Source organism: Vulpes vulpes, chromosome 14, assembly GCF_048418805.1.
Source record: "Vulpes vulpes isolate BD-2025 chromosome 14, VulVul3, whole genome shotgun sequence".
Lineage (NCBI taxonomy): Eukaryota > Metazoa > Chordata > Mammalia > Carnivora > Canidae > Vulpes > Vulpes vulpes.
This window is the reverse complement of record NC_132793.1, coordinates 117,108,500-117,135,074: the sequence shown is the minus strand read 5'-3', so window position 1 is coordinate 117,135,074 and position 26,575 is coordinate 117,108,500. Positions and strand designations below refer to the sequence as shown.

Below are 26,575 nucleotides of genomic sequence, written 5' to 3'. Positions count from 1 at the left end.
TGGTCTCGGCTGTGGTCATGATCTTGGGGTGGCAGGATCGAGTCCTGTGCTCTGCACAGAGTCTGCTTGGGATTCTCTCTCTCCCCCTGCCCCTCTGGCTCTTACTCTCTCTCTAAAATAAATAAATAAATCTTTAAAAAAACAAACAAGCAAACAAACATTGAAAAGAGTGGCCCTTGCATTTCTTTGGAAATTTTGTGCTAATTTCCATTCGTTTCTCTTGACAGTGATTGCCTAAAATGCAGCCTGTATATCCATACTTCTGGTTCTAGCTGCTGCTCTTGCAAAGCAGGGGCGAGACAATCAAATCCAAACTAGGAAGGCTCACTTCTTCTATGGCAGGTCAGCATCCGGTCACAAGAACGCCCGGGCTCTGCCCATCAGATGCGCCCAGTCATGACTCTGCGGCGTCCGGGCCCCCTCCCCATCCCTCTGGCACACACGTTGCATTTGCTGTAATCTGACATAGCTTCATCTCCTTGAACAGACTGGAAGGATTTTGAGGGTAGGGGACAGGTCTACTCACTCATCTGTCCTTAGCTCCAGGCATAGGGCCCAACACTGAACAAACGAGTTCTTGATGGTGTTTGTTGAGTAAGTACTGCTCATGTGAAGTTTCTCAGTGCTCATCCCCCTCGCTTGGACTTGTTTTATTAAAGATTTCCTGGGGGTCATCTAGTGCACTCAGTCGGTGCTCTGCTTTAAACTTTACCCTCAGATGATGCAGAGCCATCAAAGAACTGCTCACATGATCTGCAGGGTGTTTTGCTTCCTCTAGACTTAATTTTCCTAAATTGCATTATAGTTTCATGCTGTTAGTCTGCATTGAGGAACACTATCAGCAGAAAATATTCTTATCACACCCTCTTTATTAGCACATATGTGAGAAGTTCCTAGCGGGTCTTGGGAGCTGCATGCTTCTCAGGGATTGGTTTACTTTGATTTAATGGAAAACACCGATTTTATAAGAGATCATATTTCCCTTCCTTCTTTGGTTGTTAAGAATCTCAGGGCAGATTTCTGGCCTGTGTCCAAGTCACGTAGAGGACCACAGTATCATGTGTATTTTTACATCTTGCTCTGGCTTCATCATGTTCATAGACTTTTGCCCTTCCACACCGAATTCTCTTACCATACCAAAATATGCAATTAATAGCTGGGAATTTGTGTCAGCATGCCCAAGCCTTGTGTAGAGTATAATGTGTAAATTAATGAAAGTTTGGCTCAGCGGAAACACAGCTCTCTGGAATTTGCTTAGGACCAGTGCATCAGGGAAGTGTTAACTAGCCAAAGCTAATCTCCTTGAGATAATGAGCAGGAGTCTGACTGCACCTGCTTCCTGGTCCCAGCCCATCCCGATGGTGAGGCTTGCAGCCACCACTGTCCTGGGGGCACTGATGACACCTTCCTGTCCCAGCCAATTATACCCCTGCTGAGAGCCCTGGTGGAGAAACCCACAGGTTTTCCAGCCTTTCACAGTAGCAATCTGTACTCTCTCATGAATTGAGTTAAATTAATGAGGTCACCCATAATGATCAGCTAGGCTGGAAGGAGCAAATGAGCACCGAAATTTTGGGGATCTTTTCTGGCCCATAGGATCTAGGAAAGCAGCTCTGCTGTCTGATTCAGAGTTTGAGACAACTTTATTTTAGGAAATTGGCCTCATCAAATGTTTTCATTATACTGACATCTCCACAGAGAGCTTAGGGTCTCTTCCTTCACGAACTTGCAGCCTGAGACTCTCCTGGATCCCCCAAATATGTTTCATGCCACTTCTGAATGTTTGCTTGTGTTGATTCCACCTGGAGTCCCCACTTCCTCTGTTTTGCCTTCCATAATGCTCGGTGCCCTTTGAGATCCTCTTGGGGTTTCCCTCTCTGAACACTCTAGGTGACTTGAATGTCATGGAATTGTCAGGACACTTAACTTTCTGTCTCATTGTGACACTTAAATAAAAATAGGCAGCATTTGATTACATCTTTGATGGGTATGTACTTGACCCTTTTTAAAACAGATTTTATGTTTTTAGAGAGAGAGAGAGAGAGAGAGAGCACATGAGCAGGGGGAGGGGCAGTGGTGGAGAGAGAGAGACAGAGAATCTCAAGCAGACTGTGCTGAACGTAGAGCCTGACACAGGACTCGATATCATGACCCCAAGATCATTACCTGAGCCCAGATTAAGAGTTGGATGCTTAACCGACTGAGCCAACCAGGTGCCCTTAGGGAAGGAGTTGTATTTATCTGCTGCAGTACGTATGTTACTAACAATGCAGTTTGAAATGTAATTTTAAAAGCATAGTTTTAAAACTGTAAATCAGTTCATGTCACTCATGGCCCTTGGAATGCCCCATGGAATCCAGATTCTTTGCCATGGCCCCCAGCATAGCCTGGTTCCTGCCCCCTTTCTGATCTCATCTCTTTCCAGTTCCTTCCTCACCTCTGAAATTAGCTACATCAGCTTCTTTCCAAGTGTCTCCAGTACACCAAGCTCCTTCTGCCTCTGAGATCTGCATGCACTGTGCTGCAGTCCAGAACATTCTTTCCTCAACGCTGCCTATGTCTGGGTTCTTTTCATCAATTGGATCATATCTTAAATGTCATCTTCCCTGGGGTGGGGGTGGGGGACCCTCCCTGACCATCAATATTAGGTAAAAATGAAGGAGTACCTCTCCAGCCCTGCTCCTCACTAACTCAAGCTCCTTGAGTGGCTTTGAGGATGCTGTGAGGATGCTCACCTAGCTCCATTTAGTCTTCCTGTGGGTTTGTGGCCAGCACACATTTCCCAGTGTCTCTTACATGGGGTGGCCATGACATGATGCTATGCCACTGGGACAAAGTGTGTGCATGTGCATCATTCCAGGATGACTTCCTTGACCCTCTCCTTCTCTTGACCCTCCCGATGCTCACCTTGCCTCTGTGGCTGGCTAGAGGTGGAAGACCCTGAGGTCTTCAGTAATAATGGAAGCCAGTGGTGAAAGGAGAATGAATCTCAAATGAGTGTATGGGGAGATGACTTCCTTCAATCCACATTTGGACTGTGATGTGAACAAGAAATAAATCTTTATTTTTATTAAACCACTAACATTTGTACTTTTATGCATTATAGATGTTAGCCCTTCCTGATTAAAACACTCTGTTTGGTTTCTGCATAGCATGTAGGAACAAAGCAAGCCAATAAATATGTTCTATAGTTACAGACCCGGTGCCTGCCTCCCCTAAGGCAGTGCTGAGATTTCAGGCCCTCGATCACTCCTGTAACTCAGGATATGGCAAGAGCACCGTGAATGCATAGCCAGCTGTGGAATAGAGTGTGGAAACACTCCAGAATTGAGAACCAGTGACAGAACCACCAGTAGAACCTGATCTCCTCCCTGGCTGAGTAAGCTTGAGTTTGACACCCTCTCCTACAGGCCCCGGACCCACACCACAGAGGCCTCCAAATCCTTCCAGATCTTTGAATCTTCCTGGGGCTGAAGGATAGACTGGCTCCCCAGAGAGAGCCATTTTCCAAAAAGATGAAGGAAGTTTACCCAGCATCTTTTCACATCATTGTCCTGGAAGAGTTATGCTCATGTGTCTGCAGAGGGTCGTTCATCACCCACTGACACCAAACAGCTCCAGAGAACAACAGATTCCTGCATTCCTCACAAGAAAACAACATCTTTTTACAAAAGACAACATTCCCTTGAAAGTTATTTTTAGAAGGGAAGTGAAGATGAATATGTGTTGTGTAAGGCTCCAAACCTTTCCTGATTCGCAGAGGCAATTACCCCAGCCTTTGCCTATCAGCTTGCACACCTCTTCTCACGACTATGGAGTTATGATAAAGGCCTATGGCCAGTGGCCATCAAATTAAGGTCCCCCGACCATTTTCATCTTGGGTGCTTCTAAAAAAAAAAAAAAAAAGGAAAGAAAACAAAACCTGCCCCCGCCCCCTCCAGTGCAAACCAGTTCCTTTCTGCACAAGCTTTTATGGTGACACCCATCACACTGATGTCTGCGGACCACTGATGTAGAAGCTCCAATTCCCTTCTGATGGGAGATGGGCCATGTAAGTCAGATAAAATTAGAGAGCAGTTCCAACTATCTGCACTTGTCGACACCTCCTTGAGCGGAAGCCCCTGGAAGCATGAGGCTGGTGCGTTTTAGGGCCTTTACTCGGACAGGGCTGTTGGCTGTGCCCCCAAGGCCTGGCTCCATGGGATGGTTGCATTCAAAGGAAATCACTGGCTGACCCAATTCCCAGCAGGTCCCATCAAGAGAATCTGTCTCTCTGGTGAGAGAAGGGAAGTGAAGGTAGGGAGCCTGCAGTGCTCTAGTGCTTTCTGTTCTCTGGGAAGTGGAATCCGCGGGCTTTTCAGATGATGGCATTCCCAAACCAGCCAGGTTCCCCAAGCAGACACAGCTTCTGTTTTCATTGCAGTCATAAGATTTCGGAGGGCAGGGGAGGCAGAGAGAGGTACGGCGAAGGTGAGTGTTGGCTCTGACTCCAGAGGCTGCCAGCTGGGTGGGCCTGCTCCCAAATATATGGTGAAAAGGGAGAGGCCAGCTGGTCCCAAGGACCCATCACTAAGAATCCGTAGCAGAGACGGCTGTGTGTCTCCCCACGTCCGCTTTCCTCCGTCTGTCCTGGAGGCCCTGATGGCCAGCTGGGCACATGGGCACCTACAGCAAGGACTTGCTACACACCCCGGTCTTCCTCGCAGTCATGTGTGCCTGTGAGTCTAAGTTTTGGTAAATGGAAGAGATGGAAAATCAACTCACAGTCTGCAGGAAGCTCTCTGAAGAGAAAGTGTTGTGCACTGTTGATTTCTTCTTTTTCTTCCCTTCCTCCCTCCAGCTGCCCGGAGCACAGCTATCACTATTTTAGGCAATTTTAGGGATTGAGGCCAATACAAGGGAGGGAGCAGGATCTCTGAGGACCTGGAGGAGCAGAGCTGCCAAGCAGCCTTGGACTGCTTACCTCTGGACTTGACTTACACGGGAGAAAATACACACGTCACATGCAAGCCCCCGTGATTTCTTTCTGAACATGTCTTCAGCCTTTACTGTTTCATCTCCTTGTGGAGGTCAGCTATGGAATTCACCAGAGATGTAGCAGAGCCTCTAATGAAAGGCATGAATGCCTATTTCATGGAAGCCAAATGAGAAGTGAGAAGTTCTAGGTTCAAACCCTGGCCGCGCCGGTGTCTGGCCACATGCACTCAGGCAGGCCTGTAAGCCACCGGTTAACTAATATTAGCTTGTAGAATGAGAAGAGGAGTGTCTGCCCCAAACAGCAGTTGAGAAGGCTAAAAAAATACCCCTCTGGCGGCGTGTCCCCCCAGCCCCCCATGAACAGCTGTGTTTCATGTTTCAAGTTCAACTTCATGACCAAATCTTTTCCACTCAATCCAGATTATGATTACTCTGCTGTCAGATTTGTGTTAGGAGCTTGTTCATTCCTGAGTTCTCATTTTAAACTAAAAACAGTGCCTTTCTCAACGTTCAACTCCATTGACGCGGCTCTGTTGATTCTTCCCATTGGTCCCTCAAACTGGCGCCCGGTCCAGCTGTGAGGCCGAGGGATTCAGTGACACGGTTGGTTGACCCTCATTTTAAAGATGAAAGCACTTCTTGGCACACAGCATGAACAAGTGTCCTGTGACAGATCTGAGTTCTGTTCTGCTGATTTATTCCCTGGGGGATCTAATTCTCTTGGGCTCAGTTTACCTAATCTATACTATGAGTATTATCAGCACCTGACAGCTACATTAGAAACATCTATAAAATGCTTGACACAAACTAGGGACTCATTATATATGTAAGTTTCTTTCCATTTTCTCTCATTCATAGGTCCTAGGTTTTGCTGATGGTGTCAGAGAACCAGTATTCAAATTCTGCGCTCCAGACCTCTGGCCCTGGGTTCTTTTCTCTACCTGTCCTGTCTTCATCACTCTTTGTCTTTTAGGAGCCACAGGGTCTCTGGGGACTGAGGGCATCAATCTAACCTTCATCTCTATGATGGAAAATAGATAATCTACCCACTTTCCCCTGGCAAGTTCCAAACTTTAGGACATCTTCAGTTTGGCATCAAACCATGGCTATAGGGAGAGGTGGAAATGAGTTTCCTTGCATTCATTCTCACTATCTCTGAGGAAAGGCTTATGATGTCCTTGACTACATGACTTGGGCCTGGGAAGAAGAGAGGGAAGAGGGAGGGAAGGAAGAAAATAGTAAGAAGAGAGAAATAGATGTGTAGAAACAGATGAGTGGATTATACACACACACACGCACACACACCCACATAGAACATATGGCACATCTGTCTCTTATCTATCTACTAGCTCCATGATCTAGCTCTTCCGGACATTCCAGTTTTATTCACTGAACCGCAGCCACCTGATCTGAAGATTATGCACCGACATGCTGGTCACAAATAGGCCAAACTCACAGAAATAGCTACATGGGAAGCATTTATTGGGAGTGTGGGGAACAGGCTGAATGTTCTCACTAGGTGGCCCCTGGAAGTTCACTTCCTTTCTTGAATTCTTAATTTCCTCATCTGTGGAGCACAATATTAGTGTCTTAGGTAAGCTGAGGCCCTAGGACCTTTCAATTTCATTTTCTTAAAAGTCGGTGCTCAAAGCTGGTTATGGTCAGAACTACCACAAATTGCTTGGATGGATGCATGCATGAATGGATGGACGGTGACAGATAAGGCAGCTATCTTCCATCCCATTTCTTGGGTGATCTCCTGCAATTCAAATAAAATATTCTGAGACAGTTGTCCAGAGAGCTGACGGCAGCTTCTTGGTGGAGATACTTTTGATAGTTTTCTTTTTCTTTGTTTTTGCTTCAACCAGTGATTTTCCAAAGACAGTCCTAGCACTACACGAGTTGGGGTTCTCTTGTGAAAGGCAGGGACTCCCTGATCTCACTCTAGATCTGTGAAAGCATAGACCCTGGAGTGGGCTTGAGAATATACTTTTGTGACTACTGTGATTCTGATACACTACACATTTTAAAGACAACTGTGAATCCCTGGGTTTACCAATCATGGATGATGTGAATTCCTGGCTTGTGTTAATGGGAACTAGGGGAACACCTTTTCCCAGCAATTCACCCGTGAACCATTCACATCGTGTCTGTCTGCCCATTTTGCCAACACCTTGGGGGAGAACCACTCTGCTAATACAAGTATTTCAATGTCTAGAAAGAGCCAGCAGGGGGCATTGGATGCTCACATATCCCATACCTGCCTTTCCTCCACCTGCTCCTAAAATCCTTATTAATTTTTCTTTTAAAAGTGGGAAAAACCAACTTTCAACACTGCTTTTCCTTAGGAAACAAAAACCGAAAACAAAACAGGTGTTCCTGGACAAAAATGAAATTTCTTGTCCATTTGACTGAAATAGCCAATATATATCTTTATCAAGGTTTTTATTGTATACAGTGCCTTAAGAGAGAAGGACCACTTTCTAAATAGGGCTATCTTCTTTAATTATTTAATTAGTGGAAGGAGAGAGGCTCCTGAGTTTATTTTATGGAAAAACATGGCACTGTTCTCTGTAAATCAGCCTCACAGAAAGTATTGGTATTAACGGGTTGTCCAAGTTTGCATCTATGTCTGTCTTTTCCAGGAATATTTTTTTGATAGATTGTTTTTAGCATACAAAAATGTATGGAAAAATTATAGGATACATAGAAGCAAAAAAAGACAGGGATAAAAATTAATATAAGGTCCCCATACCAAGACTACCACTAAAAATATTTGATTATAGCCTGATCACTCACCCACACATAGCACACACACATGATATAGGCTCTGTAGGTCTAAACACATGGTTTTCTTGTCTGCTCTTGCATATAATAGTGTCCTATAACATATCCATGTCAGTAAATATGCTTCAATGTCATCTTTTTAATGGTTATATAGTATTCTCTCATATGGAAATCCCACCATATTTTCAAATAATCTCATGGTAAAAAGTTGCAAGCAACTTAAAAATATCTAGAAATGTTCAAAATATCATCATGGCAAACAGCCTGTTGTGTAAATCATGTGCATCCTTCATTATATCAGTTCTGTTATATTTTAATAGATACTTTCTGTGGTTTATAAGCATGCAGAGGCTGGGGTGCTGTGATTTGCTGTTAATATTTTTAGCAGAATATGATTCCAATGTGTATGGGCAGGCCTGGGCAGCTTTATCTCAATCAGCTCTCTTGGGGTTTTGATTTGTTTTTGTTTTTCTTCCTCCTCTGCTTATTTCTCTAGAATGTTGTTAATGAAACGTAATACCCACCTGTCGGTTTTTCTCTGCCTTGATGAATGTGGAGAGTGGGTGAAGGGAGAGGGGTATGGATCATGTGGTTTATAACCCACCAGCCACCGCATCAGATTGGCAATTTCCTTTCCAGGCACCATCCCTTTGGAAGTGTCTAGAGTACCCCCAGGACTTTAAGTGCATTATGGGAAGGGATGGGAGGTAGCAAGCTGGTGGAGGGAGGTATATTTGGAATCAAAGGCTCTAGTACAGTTTGGAAGCATCTACCTTGAGAGGATGCAACCTTAGCAAATGACTGGGAAGGTTAATAAAGGCATTTTCTGTAAGAGGGATTAGAGCCAGGTGCTTGTTTCTTATTTATATTCATACTTGCAGTCTTGATTTTGCTTTTTTCCACTTCTCACGGTGATTTGGGACATGCTGAAAGCTGGTTACATGCTCCAACATGCACTGTTATGAACCTTGAGTTCATTTGCAGATTGTGTGACTCCCTATGATTCTACACCTTCTTTGCACACTTCTTGTCTATTTTTCACTTTATTCTGTCTCCTTGTAGCCATCATTTCTAGCCACCTTTCATCGTCCCTCGCCAGCTTTCTAGGGATGTTCTATTGGACTTTCCCTGAAATAATAATGCTCCAATATGAATAGTACATACTTTCACTCAAACTTTAATGGGATTCTAGTAAGTGCCCGGTACCAGGAACTAGGCTCTGAAAAGACATGCAAGAGAATCATAAAATATGGTTTCTGATCAATTCATCCATTCAACACGTATTCTGGGGGGATCCCGTTATATAGAGTTTATTTGAACGAGCGCTACTGAGGGGCCACAGCAATGACATTTACGCAGACTTTTACCCATTTTGCAGATGAAGGATCTGTGCTTCACCCCAGGCTACACAGCTACAAAGTGAAGGGAGAGCCAGGGTTCCCCATCAGCCTGCCCCAGTTTCCAAAGCTTGTGGAAGTCACAGACCAGGCTGTACCCCAGGAGGAGCCGGAGGAAGAGGCCATCAGTGGGTAATGCCATTTTGAACACGCCAGTAGTTTTATAAAAGGAAAAGCAGAGAAGAATGGAAGGAAGAGTAATAGACCCATGCTGACATCCCCACGGCTTTTGCGACCGGGGGCCCCTGACTCACCTGTGGCACTGTTGAATCGAGGCCATGACCTGGGGCAGAAAAGAGAACCATGGTCAGTGTCAGCGGCATGCGGGTCACACACCTTCCCCAGAGGAGTGGGCAGCCACCACAGGCATTTCTCAGATCAACCTATGAAATGATTTCTTCCTGTTTATATTGTTCTGGATCTGAAACAACACCTCATTATAGAGAGTATGAAAAATAGAAAAATGTATGTAGAAGAAAACGCAACCACCCCAGGTAGCATTTTGGCAAATCTGCTGTACATATTTGTATGCGTGTATGACGGGGTGTGTGCATATGTCTAAATGGACAGATGTATAAAAATAGCATAAGGATGTATGGGCTGTTGATGTTAAAAATGCATTATATATCTTTAGCTGTTATTCAAAGACATGACATCTATTGGCTGTGATTTTTTTAAAAAAAGATTTTATTTGACATAGAGATAGCACAAGCAGGGGGAGGAGCAGAGGAAGAGGGAGCAATAGACTCCCCACCAAGCAGGGAGCCCTATGCAGGGCTCCATCCCAGGACCTAGGATCAAAACCTCAGCTGAAGGCAGATGCTTAACTGACTGAGCCACCCAGGCACCCTTATTGGCTGTGATATTTAAAGGGTTCATTTGGGCTCTTGCTAGTTTTTATTATTGCAAGTAATGTTGCAGGGTGGATCCATGCTTGCGTTTTTCATCTAATCCCCGAATCTTCCTGTGGAGAGACTCTGCCAAGTGCAGTGAGGAGGGTCAGGCAATGGGGGTCTTCCATGCCCCTCACAGTAGATCACTCATTTGCCCACCATGTGGTTTGGGTCAGTTTAGATGCTAAGTCACAGAGCGGTCAGTGACCATCGCTGGATCTCGCCACCCTTAAATCCATCCTTTAAAACAATTTTGCCTACGTGGTGCTCGATTTCTTATTTTACCTGTTTCATTTCCCTGATGCCTAGTGAGACTCAATTTTTATTATTATTTTCCAAATGGCCTAAAACCACTATCTATTGTGAGTTGTTTGTATGTGTGTTTGTCTATCTTCTAGTAGGGCCTTTTGCCTGGCCACCACATTCACATTGGCAGGGTGCTTTAGGAAATGCCTTTTGCCTAGATTTTGGGCAAAGATCTGCAAAGCTCTGGGGCAAAGGAAGGCTCTGGAGAATGCTGCTTCTGTGAGCCAACTTGTTTGTGCCTTTAATAATCCTGGGCCTCGTACAGCGCCTATCCTCCGAGGCTCTCAAAGTACGTCACAGAAGCAATTAATTGAGCATCGCAACACACACCGGGGGTAAATATTTATGAGGCCTGCCTGGTGGCTGGGACCTCGGGCACTGAATAGTTAAGTTGGGAGACATGAGTAACCAGGAGACCACGGCCCAGGAGTCTGGATTCCCGCTTACCCTTTGTCCTCTGTTTGCCATTTTAATATTCAGGGAGGCCCTGTGGGGTGGCTGTCACTGTCCCAATTTTACAGACGAGGAAATGGGAGGTTCAGAGAGTCCTTCAACTTGCCTGATCCCACAGAGAGTGAGGGATCTGACAGCCTGAGAGTGAGGGTCAGATCTCGAAATCTTGCCGCGTCCCTGGCCCTCGCCCACAGGCGGTGGTGAGTCCAGAGGCAGTGTGCAGCTGCGGTCTCGGAGCCCTTGTGGTTAGCTCTTGGCTTCCTTTCAAGCTGCCTGAGATTCGGCAGAAATTATCAGTAAATCAGCCAGTAAGGAGCAGGTCATTTATCTGGGGCCTGAGAGCTCTCTCTTGATGCTTTCAACACATGGCCTCTTCCTTGACATCTTCGTCTTTGACTAAGGCCTCAAAAGGCTCCCCAGGCCTGCCACTGGTGATACGTGAAATGCAAATGGTATGTTTTCGTGACTGTGTACGGTAAGCTTGCTGTGAGCGTGGCAAGCCAGGCCCTGTACTTGGGGACAGCACATCTGGTGCAGGCGGCCTGCAAGCCCAAGCCCAGGGATGAGGCAGAGGATGCCCATGCCCACTCTCCTCAGGGATCCTGGCAAGGACTTTGGCTCTTATGTTAGGATTCTGTCCTTCTTCTGACCTTGGCTTCACCTGGTTTTTAGAATCAAAGACAGTTAATGCTAAAAAAAAAAAAAGCACATCGGAGACAACGTCGTCCAATTTATTGTTGCAAGTTTCAGCCTGGGGTCTTGTGACACCTGTGAAGAGTGGAGCCTGTGCAGCATGGAGAGGGCTTTCCCCACTTCGCAGGTGCGGCTCAAGTTCAGGAGAGGTAAGTGACCTGCCTCAAGTGGCCCAGCATGCGATGGGCAGAGCCGGGAATTGTCTGGCTACCCTCATTATTTCCAAGCCTGCCTCAGCAACGTAGACCGCCCAGCTCTCTCTGCCTGGAAGCTTCCTCCCCATCGTCCAGGCTATCTGGAAGTGGCTTCTCTGAGCCACTCTGCCCCTCGGTGGGGTCCCAGAGCGATGGAGCTCATTCATATGTCATACCCTCCGGGATTCTGCACCCCGGGGCTCTCTGTGCGTCAGTGCAAGCTGAATGAGTTAGCAGAGGAAGCGTCAGCAGGGCTGGGAGCAGCGTTGTTATTCCAGCTGAGCCCACAAAGGGGGGGGGGGGGGCAGAACATGCTCTGAGGGCCCGGGAAGGAGGGGGCCCCGGAGGAGACCTGGACTCCACGGTTGTGTCTGGTTGGAGTTCAGGCCAGCAGCTGACAAGCTCCCCGAAAAGGCTCCTGTGCTGATGCTCTTTGCAGCCCGACAGCCCGGGGTGATTAGCAAAAGAGGCTGCTAGCAAACTTCGTGGAGATCTGCTGTGTTCTTGTTGCTCAAGCAAGCCCCACATGCTAGTTAGCAAGCTGCCTCTTGCCAAGGAATGACGAGGATGCACCCTGGCTCCTTTGCGTCGTCTACAGCATCCGTAACACGGCCACATGCGAAGGGGCCAGGGCTGGATGGTGTGACAGCTTGGCAGCCCTGCCCCCCTGCTGTTCCCACCCCCTGCTCCTTCCAGCTCCGGGCCTGAGGGCAGCAGGCCTGCCTCTATGTCTCTGGCTTACGCAGGCAGGTGTCCACGTCGTGGTGGGGGGAGTTCGCGGAATATGAAATGAATGAGGCTGATCTCCAGCGGTTTGTGGATTTCAATATTTAAGGCTTATTACAAATAAAGATTTTTAATTTCTGAATATTTTTAATTTTTAATACTTCTCAATAATTTAATACGCTTAATAATTTTTAATCCTTAAAGGGCACTAAATTAAACCCATCTTCCCTCTCCCCCTTGCTGCCTGGGAGAACTGGATCTGATTGGGTAGGCAGGATGCACTTGCGTCTTACTTATCCATGGGAACAAAGTTTGGATGGTGTGTTTTTCCTGTCCCATAGAGACGACGTTTGGTCCCATCTCCAGGGTCAAGCTCCCGGTGGGTGTGGAGACTAATTCCTCATCGCCCCCTAGAGTGTGACGCGTGTGGTCCTCCCCTGGGCCTCCCCAGGTACCACTGCTGGAGCAGAATGTGCAGCAGAGCCCCTTGGGAGACGGTCAGGGTGATTTCACCGGCTAACCCACTCCCTGTCCCAAACCTCCAAGACTAACTGGCTCGGCACCACATCTCCCCTTAAGTACTGCTTCTGACGTTAAGAGAGCGCTTTAGACTAAAATTCTAATTTTTGTCAGACAATTGATAGGAGTTGCTAACCTCATTTTTAATATAATCTAGAGGGAAATGAAAGTGACTTTGAACTTCTAAATTCATTGCCTTTTTCCCTCTGTTAGGATGCCCATGCCGTACCGGTTAAGTGTGAGCCTTATACAAATCATATCAGCAAATCTCCTGGCAACTCTCAGTGGACAAGAATCTCTATCTCAGTGTTAGGGCCAATTACCAGGAACTGGCCCTTTCCTTTGGTGGCTGGGTTGACCGAGGCCTGGGTTAACTCCCGAGGGGAATTGGTGGTGCCAGGTTCACATGCAGCCAGTCTGCAGGAGGGGAGCACCCTGCCTTCCTCTCTAGCACTGGAGGGATGTGCAGATTGGCATTAGGGAGCTGCAGGGGCCGAGGTATGGAAAGGCTTAGTGTGCTCTGCTCGGAGTGAGGAACCAGCAGGGTGGAGCTAGAGGGCCTGCCTAGTCCTGGAGGCTTGTGGAGCTCGGTTAAAGCACTGGTTCAAGCATGCTCAGAGCTGCATCTCCAGAAGGCCATGCGGGTGTCCCTAGAGTCTACTGGTGAGGGAAGGGTTCAGGCATAAGTCCCAGCAAGAGGTAGTGGCACTTATCCAGTGGAACTCACATTCCCCTGAGCAGATCACAGTATACCTCAGGTTCTCAAACTTCTTCCACCAGGCCCCCAGCCCCTAAATGGGAGACCAGGCACCTAATTACAGAACATGGCCTGTGAGCCTTCCGCCTCTGAGCACTGTGGTGCTGCTTGCTCTCCTAATGCACTAGGAGAGTCAAAAGGCAGCGTGGAGTTAGGAATTCCTTATTTAAAGATTTTATTTATTTATTCATGAGAGACACACACAGGGAGAGGCAGAGACACAGGCATAGGGAGAAGCAGGCTCCATGCAGGGAGCCTGACGTGGGACTCAATCCCGGGTCTCCAGGATCATGCCCTGGGCCGAAGGCAGGTCCTAAACTGCTGAGCCACCCAGGGATCCCAGGAATTCCTTATTTAAATCTCATTGTTAAACTCCATTTTTTCTTTCCTCAACTAAGTTTAAGTTCACTGAGGACAGGATGCATGTGATGTGAGCTCTGATCCCCTTCATCTGTGTGCCTGACAAGTGCTGAAGGATGAAAATAACAATATCTGGCATTTGGATGGGCTACACTGCAGGGGAGCAGCACGGCAGCGTGGGGTGGCCTGCGTGCCCAGGTTAGCTCTGGCGCCCCTCCAGCAGGTGAACGGCTCCCGAGTCTACAGCCTCCACTCTCCCCGACTTGTCCTGTCTTCTCTCTGCGTCCTTCCATCCTTTCCTTCTGGTGAAAGTACCTTCTATCACCTATTTAGGTATCTAGTATGTGCCAGGCACTGGGCGTACAGTCCAAGCCAACAGCCTCCTGGTGGGTCCTTCTCATTCTTCTTCCTCCCAACTCTTTAGCGATGCTTCCTGTGCATCTAATCTGGGGAGCTCCTTGTGGGGGGGCCCAGGAAAGGGATGGGGCACCCTCTTAGAAAGCCCTTTGGGCCCTCTGTAAAGCCCCTGGCTGGCCACATCTTTCAGAAAGATACTCCCCGGTCTGCACAGTGAGGCAGGCCAGAGGGAGCAGTGTTCTTAAGGATCAGTCAGTGCCATCTGTGGATGCCCAGGGCCCCTGGAGGGGGTGGGGTGAAACCAGAGAGGTCAAGAGCAACAAGGCCCTGGGCCCCCACCACCCCGTGTGTCTCCTGGGCAGAGAGCTGTCTGCTGGGAGGGCCGGGGGGGGGGGGGCTGCCTAGCGCAGCAACAAGGCTGCTGCGTCTGAAGGAATTACAGCCACATGCACCTTGTCTCCCCCAACGAACCCCCCCTCCTCGGGAATTAACTATTGCTGTGGGCATTAGTGGCAAAAGAGAAGAAATGGATAGTGAATAAGGTGAGGGTAGGGAGTGTCTGAGTGCGGGACGTGTGAGCAACAGTAACTACAGCGCTGTCGTCAGGAATGGGAACAGAGACTCCACTCGGAGTGGAAAGCATGGCTGGAAACCTCGTGGGCAAGCCCTTGGCCACCCCCGGGGTCCCCTGAGGGCCTGCGTCTTTTCTGGCACTGCACGAGGCACAGTGTCTTGTGATCTGGAATACCAGTCTTGCTCTGCACCCCCCACTCCCCACCCCCCCGCCCCGCCCTAGACTGAGCCTCTTGAGGGCAAGGGCTGTTGTCTCATCTGAATTTCCCGGTCTCCAGTACGCTGACCTCTCCCACCTTCCTCCTACCCTCTGGGCCCCTGTCTTGCATCTTCTTCCTTCCCATCTCCTGGAGGTGGTAGGTAGGGGCAGAGGAAGTGCTGGGCCTAGCGGCCTCCTACTCCAGCTCCGAAGCTTGCATTCTCAGTAAGGATGCTGAAGTGGAGGTTCTCAGGCTTGAATGGGCACCAGAATCACTGGGGGGTGGGGGGGCTTGTTTATACACAGGTGCCCAAGCTCCCACTCCTGAGTTTCTGATTCAGTAGGTCAGGGCCTGAGAATCTGCATTTCTCCGAAGCTCCCAGGCGGCGCTGATGGATGGGGCCACCGTCCAGGAGGTGCTGCTGTGAGGCTGTGCAATGGCCCTGGACCTTCTTCTCGGGAGCGCAATGCCCACACACCTGTTCTTCATAGCAGAGTCTCTACAGGAGCAGACTGGAGACTTGCAGGAACAGAAAACGAAATCCACAGGATCATGCCGACACAGCAGAAAGTGGTGGTCACTTGGAGCCCAGAAATGGTCCTCGATTTGACGTTACACTCTGAATCCCAATCCAGTTGTCACCAGTGACTAGCTCTGTGACTGACCACAAATGTAACCTCTCTCAGACTCTCTTTTCTCGTCTAGAAAATGGGAATTATAATAACTACTTCAGAGCAGTATTGTGAGGATTAAATGCCAAAATTCCTTTCGTGGTGGCTGGTGCATGTCTAGGCACTTACCTATGGATTTGAGTTTGGACTTGATTGGAAAACATGGTATGTTTCCATTTTCTGCACTTAGGGATGCACTACAGGTGTGGATATTGGGGATTCAGCTCAATGAATTCCATGGGGAGTTTGGGGATGCGTTCGTATCAGTAGTGTGGACAGGTCGTGGTTAATGGATGTGGTTCTGTGTTTTTCTTGGATCATCATCTGGACCGTATCAGCAGCATCTCTGTGAGCATCGTTTGTGGCCTGGAGGTGCATGCATGTTGGAGTGTAGTGGGGAGGTTGGCTGGGGCCAGCCCCCTGCACCTGTCAGGGAGCTGATGCCTCACCTAAGGGCTGGCTGTATTGAGGGCAAAAGTATGGAGAGCCAGGGCTGTTTTAGATCCCAGTAACAATATGGAAGTCTACCATTGACCATACCACCCAGCTCATCAGCCTCAGGGAAGGTACTGATGCTCTGCATGCCCTCTTCTCTCCTATGAAAGGGAGACTAATGAGCCTGGGATTGTGGGGATCCAGGGAGACATCAGCTATTAAACTCTTAAAACAGCACCCAGCACATGGTGACCACTCAGTGACCATTAGCCACTGGTATTTATTGTGGAGCTGCTGCGTTCCCGGAGTGCTACAGGGGTCTCTCATTTATTCATTTTCCACACACGGAAGCTGCTTTTCGTACAGGGATCAGTGGGGCACAAGGCAGTCTGCTCACTCGCTTTCAAATACCATTTCTAAAGTATATGAGGCGCTGAGATGGGAAATGGGCTTGTCAGAGTGAGGTCACTCCATGAGTGAGCAGGTGGGATGACACTGAGACCCGGTGCCCACTGGCAGGTTCTGTGCGCAGCACCACCTGCACATAGCACCTTCCCTTGGTCTTGACTGCCAAGGGCTGATAATTGTAATTTGTACAGAGAATGAATTCATTGGTTTAATAGTTCTTGAAGTAAGACAGTAGACCCAAAATGTAGTTTTCAGACATTTTGATTTGATTTATAGATCTCAATACTAATTTATACTCATATAATACTTTCATTATAAAATACGCAGCGGTACAAAGATTTGTATGCATATGGGATTTTTTTTTTAAAATTTGGGTTTATAAATGGTTTGGAACAGGTTGCAGAAACATCGTCTGTTGCTCTTTTTAATATATCTTGAGCATGCTATGACACATCCTGAAATAATTTGCTGCGGAAAAAAGCACTGCTCTTTCTCTCTTTCTCTCTCTCTTTTTCAAATGTAGCTGTAAATATTACTGTGATGTATGTGATTGCTGCAACCATCTTCATTTGAAGGAAGGCTTCTCACCCTTCCAGCTCCCATCTCTTACTATTGTCAGGAAATAAGAAAAACTGACTTAAAATGCATTATTCAAATGTATTTAATGTAAACATTGAACAAGTCTGAGAACAGCCACAAATTTTCCTTTGCTTAATATGGTTTTGACAATATTTCAGATATTCTGTTTTACAAGCATTCATTTAGTCTTCTTAGGGAAAATAGTTCTTCGAGTAAATCTTAGGACGCTAAGAATGCCCCGGTGCCTGGCACGTAGTGGGAACTGAATGGGTGTTTGGCGTTTGAGAGTGTTGGGATCCAAGGAATAGGATAACATGCTGAGACCCTTGCGTGCCTCTGAGCAGAGAGACTGGCTCAGCAGGGTTTGCTGAGGGAGCTCTGGTGGGATGCAGGGGGACCTCCAACCCCCTCTGGGTATCAGGATGTTGCCCAGGGTCTGGCTGCTGGGCAATGGTAGACCTGGAGTGGGCTTCAGGATTGGAATCCCCATTCCAATTGGCTTTTAGAGTTGGCTCTGAGCCCCTCGGAGGTGGGGCTTTGTCTTTCATCTCTGCATATTACCTAGCCTGTGCAAGTCCTAAGGCCATGACTGCTTAGTAAATGTTTGCTCAGCTGAACGACAAAGGGAAGAAACCACGTAGGCACATGGCTCCCTCTATCCTCACTTGTGAGACCGGGTGGTGGACTCGTGGCCTGATGCATCCGTGACCTATCATTTAAATTGATCACCAGCTGAAAATGGAAGCTTCCCTTTTAGTGGCTGTCTCTTGGGCTGTTTGGACACCTGGTGGGTGGTGGAAGTAGCCCTGGGTCTGAAATGCTGTGGATGCCTCGGGGCTTCTCAAACTTTACCTGCATCACACATATGATGGCACTTTAACTCATATGCATTTCTTTTCCTTCTGAACCTTGGTCTCTAAGACCACTGGCAGCAATAAAATTTTATCACATTAACATGTTGTGTGTGTGTGTGTGTGTGTGTGTGTGTGTGTGTTGGTCAGCTTATTTGCCATAGACTCAAAAATTTCACTCCTCTATTAATAAACAAGTAAATATTCTGACCTATTTTTTGGCAGACAGAGGTTCTGGAATTTCATATCGCTGGATCCTTCTTTTGTTGTCCTTCTATTGCCCCTGGGATGAAAGAAAATAGATTACAGTCAGGAAATAGCAAGAAGCTAGGGGGGAAAATTAATTAAGTGCATTCATTCATAGAAACAACCACCTAGTCAGATTTAAGTAATGAACATCTCACACATAATTCCAAATCTCTGCATTTCCATTGGGGTTAAAAAAAATCTGTGTTTAAAAGTAATTTAATTACTTTAAAAATATATTTTTAAATGTAAGAGCTTTATTTTACAAGGGGCGGTAGTGTGGGGTGGAAGAAGTGCCCCGGTCAAGATCAAAACGTGGGCGGCCGTCCCACATGGCAGGCTTACCACGGCACACTCTCTAAGCTGTGTATCTTAGTGCTCTAGAAGTGCTGTCAAAGAAGGAAAGTGCCTGTGGGCCAAGGAATGTTCTAGATGCTTCCTATGTTAGTTGCATTTGACCCCGGGCTAGCCTACCTCATCCAGTGTAGGAAGGCAGTTTGCTTAGCAATAGCAATTCAGATCCAAATAATATTTATTGGAATTCCATATAACTTGGATACTTTGCTATGGCATTTTCTGTGAAAAGATTAAATTATTTTAAATTGAGTTAATCTGTTCAAATTCAGTAAAGCCTTCGCTATCGTAAACCATTACTATTATGCATTCCTCATTCATTTAATTAGCCACATTAAATATATTTCCGTTTCTTTTGCAGGTATTTTGTGAACTTTAGCAGATGTTTATTGATAACATTTTCCCCTCTAAATGCTCCTTGATAGCTATCTCGTTAGCTCTGACCCCCTTGTACTCCTGGCTCCCTCCATGTGGAGCAAACTTGCTTCTTCTTTGTTCTTGGTTTTTGTTTTGTTTTGTTTTGCTTGTTTTGCTTTGTTTTTACTGCTGCCAGCAGGCCTCTTTCAGATACTGTTTTTTGTCTCCCTTCTCCTGCACTCCTGCTTCTGAGCTAAGAGAAGGTGCCAGGTCCTCAGAGGAACCTTCCCCGCCCTCTGAGATTGGCTCCTTCATAGCACTTATCTGAGTTGTAAGCTTCCTTTTGTCTTAACTCATAGCTTGTGATCATGTCTGCTAAGCCAGCTCAACTACCAAGCTGGTGAGGGCAGAGATGTGCAGGGCGGTGTGTCGTTGGGGCTGGGGTCCATGACTGGCCCACAGTGAGCACTCTGTGGACACGCCTGTGTGCTCAGGAATCAGGGACTCTGGGAAATACCTATCAGTGATTGGAGACTGTCCATCTAGGATTTTGTGTGCAGCCTACAGGCTGTGATGTGATAAATAAAAAATTTAGTGAGGGGTGCCTGGGTGGCTCAGTCAGTTAAGCGTCCAACTCTTGATTTCAGCTCAGGTCATGATCTCAGAGTCGTGGGATCCAGTCCTGTGTTGGGCTCCATGCTGGGTATGGAGCCTGCCTGAGATGTTTTCTCTCTTTCTCCCTCTACTTCTCTCTCTCTCTTCCTTTGCCCCTCCTCTCTCTCTCCCTTTCTTTCTCTCAAATAAACAAGTAAATCTTAAAAAAAAAAAAAAAAAACAACAACTTAGTGTGGGGTGCCTGGGTGACTCAGTCAGTTAAGTGTCTGATTCTTGACTTTGGCTCAGGTCATGATCTCAGGGTCCTGGGATTGAGCCTCCCATTGGGCTCCTGCTCAATGAGGAGTTTGCTTCTCCCTCTCACTCCATCTCTCCACTGCTCATGCTTTCTGTCTCTCACAAGCTGGGGGAGAGGTGGAGGGAGGAGGTGGAGGTGGAGGGAGAAGGAGAAGCAGACTCCCTGCTGAGCAGGGAGCCTGATACAGAACTCGATCCCAGGACCCCGGGATCATGCCCTGAGCTAAAGCCAGATGCTCACAGGGGACCTGAGAGAGGAGGGGGTTTCACTAGAGTGACCAGGCTGGTTGCAGGCCAGATCTCTGATCCCTTAACAGGTGCATGTCAGACGTAGTACAGGGAAAGGGGAGCCAGAGATTGCCAGAAGCTCAAGGCCAGGCCCCTCTGAAAACCACTGAAGAACAGAGAGAAAATGAGGGTGGGGTGGGGGGAATGACAGGGGTTTGGGGAGGGAGGAGCTTCTCCTCCCACAATGGATGATGTAAAGAAACTGTTAAGGAAGCTTGTAAATCAATAGCCATTTACTTGGATAGTAAGTAGTTAAAGTCTATTTACTTTTAAATTGCATGGGAAAAAGTAGAGATTAGAAATCAGAGGTTCCCAGATCGTTCCCTACTCCCTTCCAGTTATTTGGCTTTGAATTTTGTTTGCTAATCTCAGGGAAAACTGAAATATTCGGGTCCACAATTTTACTCCCTACCGGGTTTCTCTATTTTAAATCATTCTTTAGGGTTCTAGTTTTTAGAAACACTTTTTTATTTTTATTTATTTATTTATTTATTTATTTTATTTGCAGCCAATTGATTTTTTAAAATTTTTATTTATTTATGATAGTCACACACACACACACACAGAGAGGCAGAGACACAGGCAGAGGGAGAAGCAGGCTCCATGCACCGGGAGCCCTACGTGGGATTCGATCCCAGGTCTCCAGGATCGCGCCCTGGGCCAAAGGCAGGCGCCAAACTGCTGCGCCACCCAGGGATCCCTAGAAACACTTTTTAAAAAAAAGTTTAAAAAAAAAAAGTACAATGTTGAAAGAATCATCAAGCTTTGGTCTATCATAGAAAATGTTATTAAGGATGTTAACCATCACAGGTCAGGATTATTTGCTTTGCATTAAATTGAGATCTGACCTTGGAAGGTTCAGTGTTCCCCAGTTGGCCATTGCCTCTATGAGCCTGGGGTTACCAGTTCTGTTTACTACAGCGGTGTAAGTAGATACGCATCATTTTACAAGGCCTCAAGCATTTGGGACCAGCTGTCCTTCCTGTGGGCCACTCAGCCTGTCCCACCCACATCGTAAAATGAATCACATCAGCATTTTAAACTGCTGCTCTAGTACTTGTCATTGATCCTGGTCAAGTGCCCAGTAGGGAAGCAACACAAATTAATTTATTGCTCAGAGAACTCAGCACATCCTAGAAAAGTGAGAAGTGCCGCTGGTTTGTGGGGAAACTGAGGCACAGAGAGCCAGTAGGTGAGCCAATTAATTGTTCTTCCAAACATCTCACATCCTGCTGAAACAGAGCAAGAGGACATCACCTCACACCAGCCAACCTCTCTTTCTGATTAATCCTCCCAGCACTTGAGGTTCAACCCTTTGTGGCCATCTTTGATTTTCTTCTCATCTGTACCTCGCTCCTGCATGGTCAGTTAACAAAACCCATCTGGTCTCCCTTCACACGCTTGTTTTCTTGTTCCCTCTTTTTAACTTTTTTTTTTAAATATAACTTTTGTGATTCCTGTTGCTTTTTGGGCAGACCTAATCTACTTGATAGTTTAGAACTGGAGGACTAGTTCCATGGTGGAATCAAAACATACCTGCTATAGTGGGTTGAAGGGTGTCTACCAAGAGATACGTGTGTCTGGGATCTGTGAATGTGACTACATTTGGAAAAAAGTTTCTTTGAGAATGTAATCCTGCTAAGGATCTTGAGAGGAGCTCGTCCTGGATTAGGGTGGTCCCTAAAGCCAATGATAGATCTTCTCGAGAAGAGAGAAGAGATCACGGAAGAAGGCTTTGTGAAGACCCATGTGAAGATGGAGGCAGAGACTGGAGCCATGTGGCCATTGTTGGGCTGGCGAGACTGGGGACCTCAAAACTGCCCACCCCAGGCCAGCAACCTCCCAATAACGCAGCCTTGCCACCCTACCCTAACTTAGCTTACAAAGACCTGTAACCCTTGCCCTAACTGGAATGCCACCCTGCCCCCATCTTCCCACCCAAAAACTCTTTATAGACCACCCCCCCTGCGGTTTGCCTGGGCACAACTTCCCCAGCCCATGACTTCCCCACTCTCCCTCCCCTGTGGGCCGTGGAACCTCGCCGAGAGCGTGTCCCATTAAAAACCTGTTTCGACCAACTTTTGCCTGGCCTCTCTATTCCATTTCACTACTGGTCAAATTAAACTTGACAGCCATGGAGCCACCCAAAGCTGGAAGGGTTGGGTGAGGAAGGATTCTTCTCTAGAGTCTTCAGACGGACACAGCTCCGCTGACACCCTGATTTTAGACTTCTGGGCTCCTGAACTGTGGGAGGATAAATTTATGTTGTTTTAAGCCACCTATTTAGATAATTTGTGATGGTAGTCCTAGGAAACTAATACATGAACATCTAACCTGTCCCAAAGGACAGAAAATAAATTTGACCCAAATCCAAATCAAGGCAAAACAATAGGTGCAGTGATAAAACAAACAAATAACAACAAACACCCCATGTATGATATAGAAGGAAAAAGGGGGAAGAAACAGGTTAAATCTATAAGTGAGGAGGTAGTCGGGGGCTGTTTCCCCAAAGTGATGAACAAGGACCTATAGGTATTTGCCAGAGAGATGACCGAGTGAGCTGAGAGGTGGAGAGGAAGATGGGACAATCTATTTTGAGAGCTAAAGACGCCCACTTCAATCTGTCCTGGTCATTCCCCTCCAATTTCTCACCTCCTGTACTCTCAGCTACACTCAATGTGGCTGGTACAGGCTGACCACCACAGAAGGAGTACTACCATTTCTTCGGCTGTGAAACTATACTTCTCTTTGTGAACTTTCAGATCAAGTTCAGCTTTTTCAGGAGCTTCTCATTCAGTACACTCACGGGGATCTTGCAGACTCCCTTAGAAATCATACATATTGCTTTTAAGCCATAATTCTCCTCCAATGCCTTGGGTTGTTAACTCCAAGATCATGAATGGTAATAATGTATAACACTACAAAATGATGATGACAACTCAAGACTTACATGAGATTTACAGCTTTACTGGCTATTGTTTGGCATTTCACACATATTAATCCATTTGAATCCTCACAGCACCCTGTGAGACCTGTCCCATGCTATCCCCAGCTCTTTTGGATTTCTTCATCTTATGTTTAACTCATTCTATCTCCTCAGGAATTGATGCATGTTGGGCTCCTGAGGAAACAGACCCTGGAATGTGCAGGAAGTGCATTAGGGTGAGCTCCTGGGATCAGCTTCCAAAGAAGAAAAGGAGCAAGATTAGCAGAGGAAGAATGTGGACTATGCTCTGAGGCTGTCATGATGGCCCTTCCCTGCTATCCTGAGCTGTGGTGGGAGGGCTGGTGTTTTGTGCCCCTGGGTGGACCAGTCAGTGGATGCGGGCTGTCCCAGGTAAGGCAAATCCAACCTAGGCAATTCTGAAAGAAGGTTGAGGGGGAATGTAGGTGGAGACTCACAAAATCTAGTACAAAATACACTGGATTCTGACTCTTTAGTGAGTCTGAGTTCTCAAAGTCAAAATGGGCCTTGGCTATATTTTTTAGTAGGAGAGAAGGGAAATTGGAAGGAAGTCCCCTGGGAAGGAGACTATCAGGTCAGAGAGGTGCTAGTTTCCATAAAGGTAATGTGATGTGGACACAGAGTTAAGAGCACACACTTGAGGGCGTCTGCGGTTGGCTCAGTTAAGTATCCAACTCTTGATTTTGGCTCAGGTCATGATCTCGGGATCCTGGAATTGAGTCCCACATTGGGCTCCATGCTTAGCCAGGAATCTGCTTGAGGATTCTCTCCCTCTCCCTCGGCCTCCCTCCGCTAAAATAAATAAGTCTTTAAAAAAAAAAAAAAGAGCACACACTTGTATTTGATCTGAATTTGAATCTGCCAACTAACTGAGTCACTGATTTCTCTCTTCATCCCCATTTTACACACAAAGAAGGACAGAGTTATAGTACCTCCCTCATCTATTGACTATGTTAATTGTCATGTTTCTTATTTAGGACCTGATTCTTACTTGGAATGACCTAAGATTACCAGAGATAGACAACTAGTAGCATTGAGAAGGGCAGCTGATAATTAAAATATTTCACCCAGGTCAAAAAGGTAGGTTATTTGATTAAAGTCCTGGCATTATATATTACCTAATTTTTTTGACTGTAGGTTTCTTTTTTTTTTTTTTTTTTTTGTTTTCTGATTTTTCTTTTGAGAACAACTGTCATTGTGATTATTATTTCATATAGTTGAGGATACCAATATAGATCTCTCCTTAACTTCAGGAGAGTGAGAAACAGCCAAAAAAGTGGAGACCTACTGCTGATAGGGATTTTACAAGAGGTAAAATAAAGCTATTCAATAATTTAAGTCTTTTTCCCAGCCATTTGTTTTGGGTGCTTGGAGGTACTGGGTGGTCATCCATGAGGATCCAATCTAATCTAAATGCAGCAATTGCTTCCTTGGCAGCAAGTTAATTGCCCAGTATTTTCCCAGGTAAATAGAATATTGGATTCCAACATGTCCTTTTTTTTTTTTTAAAGCAGGAAATTCAACTTCATTATCTAATTCAATACTTCATTGGCATTAGAGGTTATATCATTGGCCTTAACTCTAGAATTTTCATGCTGTGCCTGATGAATGGCTTTGAATGCTCCAGTGAAGTTCTGCACAGCATATAGTTTAAGAGCAAGTCATGTCTGTCTGTATGATATGATCTCTTTGGCTAAGTCAATTTCTGCTACTCATCTCTAGCTATAAGACATTTGTTCCTCATGAGGACTTTGAAAATATTGACACCATAATCTACTGCTTTCCCTATATTGTCATCAGATTGGCTGTAGAACCTCAAAGAACTTCAAGAAATAGCATTGTGTTTGTTTGTTTTTTCCTCGACCTCTGACAGATGAACATCATACAATGGTATGGGTCTTCAGCAACTGAAGAGTTGATCTAGAAAGGGTGGTGGCACCAGCTGTTTTATAGGGTCTCCTGGGATCCCAGTTTGGGTCTAGCCCAACTAACATGACCTCATATTCATTTGCACATTTAAATCTGGATTTGAATTTGGTTCTGCCAACTGACTGAGTCACTGGTTTATCTCATAATCCCCATTTTAAACACAAGAAAGGGCAGAGTTATAATACTTCCCTCATGTATCGACTGCACGTTCAAGAGCCATGACCCTCACCAGGCTATGTGTTACTCTTAATTTAGTACCAACGTCACCATGGACTTTAACTTGTGTGTCCATGAGATTTCTTTCTCTTTTACACCATCCATGAGATTTTTCTACTCCCTTATAAAGTCTGTGGGATTTTTTAATACTATCACAAACTTAGCAGCTTAATCAACACATGTTTATTATCCCATGACTTTTGTGGATCAGGAATGTAGGCATGGCTTTGCTGAGTCCTTTGTTTTAGGGTCTTTTTTGAGGCTTCAGTCAAGGTGTCAGCCAGGGTAGGAAAGCTCCATTGCTCCTAAGTACATGGGATTGTTGACACGAGTCAGTTTCTTGTGGCTTGTTGGACTGAGGGCCTCAGGTCCTTCGTGTCTGTTGGCTGGAGGCTGCCTTCAGTTCCTTGCCACATGGACCTCTCTAACATGCTGCTTGCTTCATCAAAGCATGCCAATCAAGAAGACGCGAAGAAGTTGTAATCTTAGGTAACATAATCACAGAAATGACAACCCATTTCCTTGTTCACACTCCAGGGGAGAGGATTATGCAGAGAGGAACATGAGTGCCAGGAGATAGATAATGGAGGGGGGTGGATTTTAGTGTCTCTCTGCCACACATATTGTCTACTCAGTGTGGAGGCATGAGTACAGATGACACTTTAGTAACATCTAGAAGAGTTTTTTTGTGAACCTAAAAACCAAATCAGCTCAAATCTTTCTGCAGCCTATTTTATGACTTTCTATGACCTCTGAAAATGTCAGGCCAATTTTTGAAGGTTTTTCAGCTAATTACAGAAAGCTGTAGCCAAGACCAGAATAAACTGGTTCTCCAACTCTTTTGTGCATGAGAGGCCATTGCAATTGTATTTTGTAGCTGGACGTGGTGCTTCTAACTTCCTTAAAATGGTCACCACATCAGTTGTCACAAACAACTTTTCCAAGTGACCGGTGCCCATTTTGTTTCTTCAGCTTGGTCCCTAAGCTGTGTGGGTGGTATGTGCAAACTTTCTTCAAGTAGCATATTCCTGTATATAGTTTCCTCTAAACTTAGGAAATGCTCTCCCTGAGCATCTGGAAAAGCCCAGTTTCTTGGGGACTTAATGTGCCACAGCCTAGATGCTGGATAGCATTAATGTGCTTCACTGTTGCAGTCAGAACTAAGCTGAAGG

The 26,575-nt window shown here is 46.2% G+C and overlaps 1 protein-coding gene across 2 annotated transcripts in view; it reads right to left on the bottom strand.

The window, feature by feature from the left end:
• Positions 1-26,575, bottom strand: part of CLNK (cytokine dependent hematopoietic cell linker) — a 201,307-nt gene that overhangs the window by 64,424 nt on the left and 110,308 nt on the right. For both annotated transcript variants that reach the window (XM_025998330.2, XM_025998334.2), the window contains exons 3-4: positions 18,348-18,419; positions 9,416-9,444 (exon numbers count right to left, since the gene is read on the bottom strand). In XM_025998330.2, the coding sequence (XP_025854115.2) occupies positions 9,416-9,444; positions 18,348-18,419 (101 nt within the window). The remainder of the gene's footprint in view (positions 1-9,415; positions 9,445-18,347; positions 18,420-26,575) is intronic.